The 3928-nt window shown below is 58.5% G+C and overlaps 1 protein-coding gene across 1 annotated transcript in view; it reads left to right on the forward strand.

Annotated features, from left to right (window-relative positions):
* The window catches only part of SLC9A5 (solute carrier family 9, subfamily A (NHE5, cation proton antiporter 5), member 5), a gene marked incomplete at its 5' end in the record, with an annotated part of 7313 nt that extends 5239 nt beyond the window's left edge, over nucleotides 1-2074 (forward strand). The window contains 5 exon segments of the mRNA XM_009572483.1: nucleotides 1-18; nucleotides 148-318; nucleotides 907-976; nucleotides 1183-1314; nucleotides 1608-2074. The exon segment at nucleotides 1-18 is cut by the window's left edge and continues 16 nt beyond it. Coding sequence (XP_009570778.1) covers nucleotides 1-18; nucleotides 148-318; nucleotides 907-976; nucleotides 1183-1314; nucleotides 1608-2074 — 858 coding nt within the window.
* Between the last annotated feature and the right edge of the window lie 1854 nt (nucleotides 2075-3928).

Raw genomic sequence — 3928 nt, forward strand, 5'->3', positions numbered from 1 at the left:
TACATGCCCCGCCGGCGGGTGAGCTCTCCCCGGCCGTGGTGTGCGGCTCACCCTGAGGGTAGCAGCACCCGCAAGAGGAGCTGGGATGGAGGATGCTCCGCGGGGCCAGCTGCTCACCCTGTGTCTCTTTGCCTCTCCCTCGGCCAGTACAAGGCCAGCTACAGCCGTCACTTCATCTCTCCAGATAAACAAGAGCGCCAAGATAAAGAAATCTTCCGGCAGAACATGAAGAGGCGGCTGGAGACCTTCAAGTCCACAAAGCACAACGTCTGCTCCTCCAAGAGCAAGGCCAGGCTGAAGGAAAAGGGCAGGAAAAAGGCAAGCGCTCCCCAACCTCCTGCTCCATTACTAGCTCTGAGATTTGCCCTCCCCCAGGCTGCAGACAGTGAGGTCCTTTGGGAGTTAGTTGAGGTGCTGCAGGGCATTGGCAGCTCCAGGGCCAGCGTGGAGGGCGGCTCACCTCATCTCATCTCAGTCCTGCGTGTGAGCACGCGGGTCTTGCATGTCCACCTGTCCCCACCACGCCAGCGCTGCCATGGGGTTGCTTTTCCCCGGGCAAAATGGTCCTGAGCCCTGGAGGAGCCCCACGTTTGTTTTCTAAGAGCATAAAGTAGCCTGAACATCAGTGCAGATCCAGGCTCAGAAGTGTGGCACTGCGCCTTAAACTGGGCCTTAGGTGTCTTCTCTCGTTTGGAGGCTCTTGAAGCCATGGCAGACGCGCTGGAGCTGTTTGTTGTAGGGCCGTGAAGATGCAACGCCTAAGGACTAGGAACCACTGACTGCCAGCTGCCATCTAGCCGGGGTGGGAATCTGTGTCCCTGGGGTTACCCTGGCTTGCAGGGCCGCCCGGGTCGGGGTTAGAGGTTTGCACAGGGCAGGTCCCAGCCTGTCCCTCTTCCTTCGCAGAAGAACATCTCTCTGACCAGCGACGCGCCCAATGGGAAGACGCACAGAAACGTCCCCTGGCAGGAGGGAGGTAAGGCCAGTGGCAGGCGAGGTTTGCAGGTCCTGGCAAGGGGACCTGTTGGGGTGGGATGGGAGCAGCCCGCTGTGCCTGCCCACGGCCAGCTCGGTGGCACCCGGGGTTGCGCTAGCACCAAGTCCTTCTCCCATGGGTGCAGTCCTTCCCCCACAGGGTGCCCCATCCTCCAAACCAACTCCCTCCAAACCAACTCCCTGCAGCTCCTGTCCTGGTGATGGTCAGCTCAGAGGAGGAGGAGAGCGATAGCTCGGAGACAGAGAGAGAGGACGATGAAGGAATTGTATTCATCGCTCGAGCCACCGATGAGGTCCTGCAGGGAAAGACAACTCCTGGTAGGCACCAATGCTCTCCACACCAGGGCAGCTGCTGTTGGGTAGCTTGTCCTTCCTCCACCTGAGGAGCAAAGTTGCCTTGGCCTGGGCAAAACCAAAGTCAGCAGAGCATGAATGAGAGAATCACTCTTCTCTGTGGCTCTGGAGGCACGGCAGAGCCTCCCTGATGGCTCCTCCATCCCTGGGCCAGCTGGCCATTCCGTAGTGGTTGGTTCTGCAATGTTTGCAGGGCCCAGGGAGAGAGCAAGAGCTGTGCAAGATCCCTCTCACTGTCCCTCCTTCTGTATCCCCAGGCAGCCTGGATGTCTGCCCCAGCCCCTGCATCATCCCGCCGTCGCCCACCTTGGCAGAGAAGGAGCTGCCGTGGAAAGGAGACCAGGCTGATTTGGCTGTTTACATCTCCTCGGAGACCACCAAAATTGTGCCAGTGGATATGCAGAAGGCGTGGAACCAAAGCATCTCCTCCCTGGAGAGCATCGCTTCCCCCCCAGGCATCGAGAGCGGACCTCAGCATAGGAGATTCGCCTGCCCTGTGCTGGAGGAACAACCCCAGTCGGCGAGCCAGGCGATGCCGGAGCAGAGCTCCTGCTTCCAGTTCCCCAGCCACATCTCTAAGAGCGGCCGGTCGCAGAGTGACAGCAGCCCGGACGGCGCTGAGCAGCAGGAGCTGCAGCCTTTGATGGCCACGGAGGAGCAGGGCAGGGAGCTGCCCGCCGCGGAGCCCAGATGGCTGATGTTCAACAGAGCGAGCCACCTCTGAGGCAGATTGCAGATGGGGAAGGGGCTGGGGGCTGCGGACGGGCTGCTGTCTTGCATTGTAAAGCTTGTGTATGTCTCCCTGAACTCCAGGAGTGGCAGGAGAGCCCAGTACTCCTCCCGGAGCTGCACTCCAAGGTGGGCTTTGCCCGTGCACCGACTGATGCACCGACTGGTCAATAATTGGGCTGCATCAGCAGATACCAGCCCCCGTCCACCCAGGGAGGCACAGACCCCAAACCTCTTTCTTCCTCTCTGGTCCCTACACATCTTCTCAGCGCTGGGAGGCCAGAGAAGTTCCCCCCAGGGCTGGGATCCCAGCCGGACTCGATCCCGTCGTGGCTGTGCTGCCCTGAGGTGTAGGGGTGCTGGCTTATGGGCTGCGACTGCTCACAGGTGTGGGAGCACGAGCTGATCCCCAGCCTGGCTGTGAGTAGGAGACCTCCAGGGAGAGGGCTGGCAGCAGCGGCCTGCGCAGGAGAACCCATCCACACCCAGCGACCGAGCCGTTGACTTCCAGGTGTCTGCAGTGCCGGTTCCTCACAGCATGCATGGAGCTCAGCCAGGAGGCCAGGGATGGGCTCCTTGCCACGGCAGCTCTGTGTTCCCTGGGTTATGGAGGTACTGCAAGGGCAAGGCCATGACCTTCTCAGGACTGGGAGCAGCGCTCCTGGGGTTTGGCTCCACCAAGAGCCGGACTAGTGAACCTGTACGCACAGGGACTCCTCCAGCACCCAACCTGCTTCAGCCTCATGCCTGTTGCCTGGATGTGTTCCCAATAGCTGTGGTGTTCAGCTTTCTGGCTTTGCTAGGAGGCAGCTGCCCTGCACAGCATCCTTGGCATTCATCCTGCCCATGTCCCAGTCCCTCCAGTTGCCTGGAGCCTGTCAGCTGGGAGGGCTGCTCACGGTGCGAGGAGTGGAGCAAGCAGCAGGTATGAATGTACATCAGGAACAAAGGTGATGGGCTAGAGCTGAGTGCATCTTCAGAGGTCTGTCCCCACCACCTGCCTCCCAGCCGCCTCTGGTCCCTGCTGAGAGGGTGGTGGGACCCAGTGGCAATGGCCCACACAGTGAATTATTCCTGGTGTGAGGGCCAAGAATTGCTCCCCAAGAACTGCTCAGCATGCAAAAGCTCAGCAAGGCAGCTGGGCACCGGCAACGCGGGAGGGTTGGGGATGCTCCTCCTAGGGACGAATGGGGACTTGGGCTGTTAACGTCCCAAAGCAGGTAAATCACTGCCTGTTCCAGCTATGTGGGCGTGCTGAGACAGTAGGTGTCAAGGGGACATGTAGATGCACCGGGTGAGCGAGCCCAACGTGGGGCAAGCGAGCTGGCGGTACCCCCTGGTACTGTCAGCAAGGCTCAGCAAAGGCTGTTCTGCTCTGTACCTGTCCCACCAGATGAGCATGAGGTTTTTAAAAGGTTTTTATATAGTTTTGCATTTCTGGTCTGCCTTATTCTCGTTTTGATTTCTGATATTGGGCCATACTAAATCTCTAGCTGGGTCAGTGTTTTCTGTAGCCATGGGCACCACAAATGACTCAAGACTTAATATCTTATTTGCAAGAATATTGTTTTAATGTGAAAATATATGCAGAGTATTTTGTAATGTTCAATAAACCAGAGTTGCAGCAGGCGTTGCGGTTTGGTCTCTCTGCTGTCTGGGAACCTCAGCACGTCCTGGTTCCTGCAGCTCCTCGTTTGGTTCTCCCTCGCAGGCACCGCGTCCCTGTGCCTCTCTGCTCTTTTCCACCTGAGGCCACAGCCCCGCCTCAGACTCAATGTGCCTAACTGGATTTCCTAGTTTCGATAATGTTTGTGGAAAATGTGAAATTCTTTCCGAACAGAAGCTTGCC

Source organism: Fulmarus glacialis, unplaced genomic scaffold (assembly GCF_000690835.1).
Source record: "Fulmarus glacialis isolate BGI_N327 unplaced genomic scaffold, ASM69083v1 scaffold14202, whole genome shotgun sequence".
Taxonomy (NCBI): Eukaryota; Metazoa; Chordata; class Aves; order Procellariiformes; family Procellariidae; genus Fulmarus; species Fulmarus glacialis.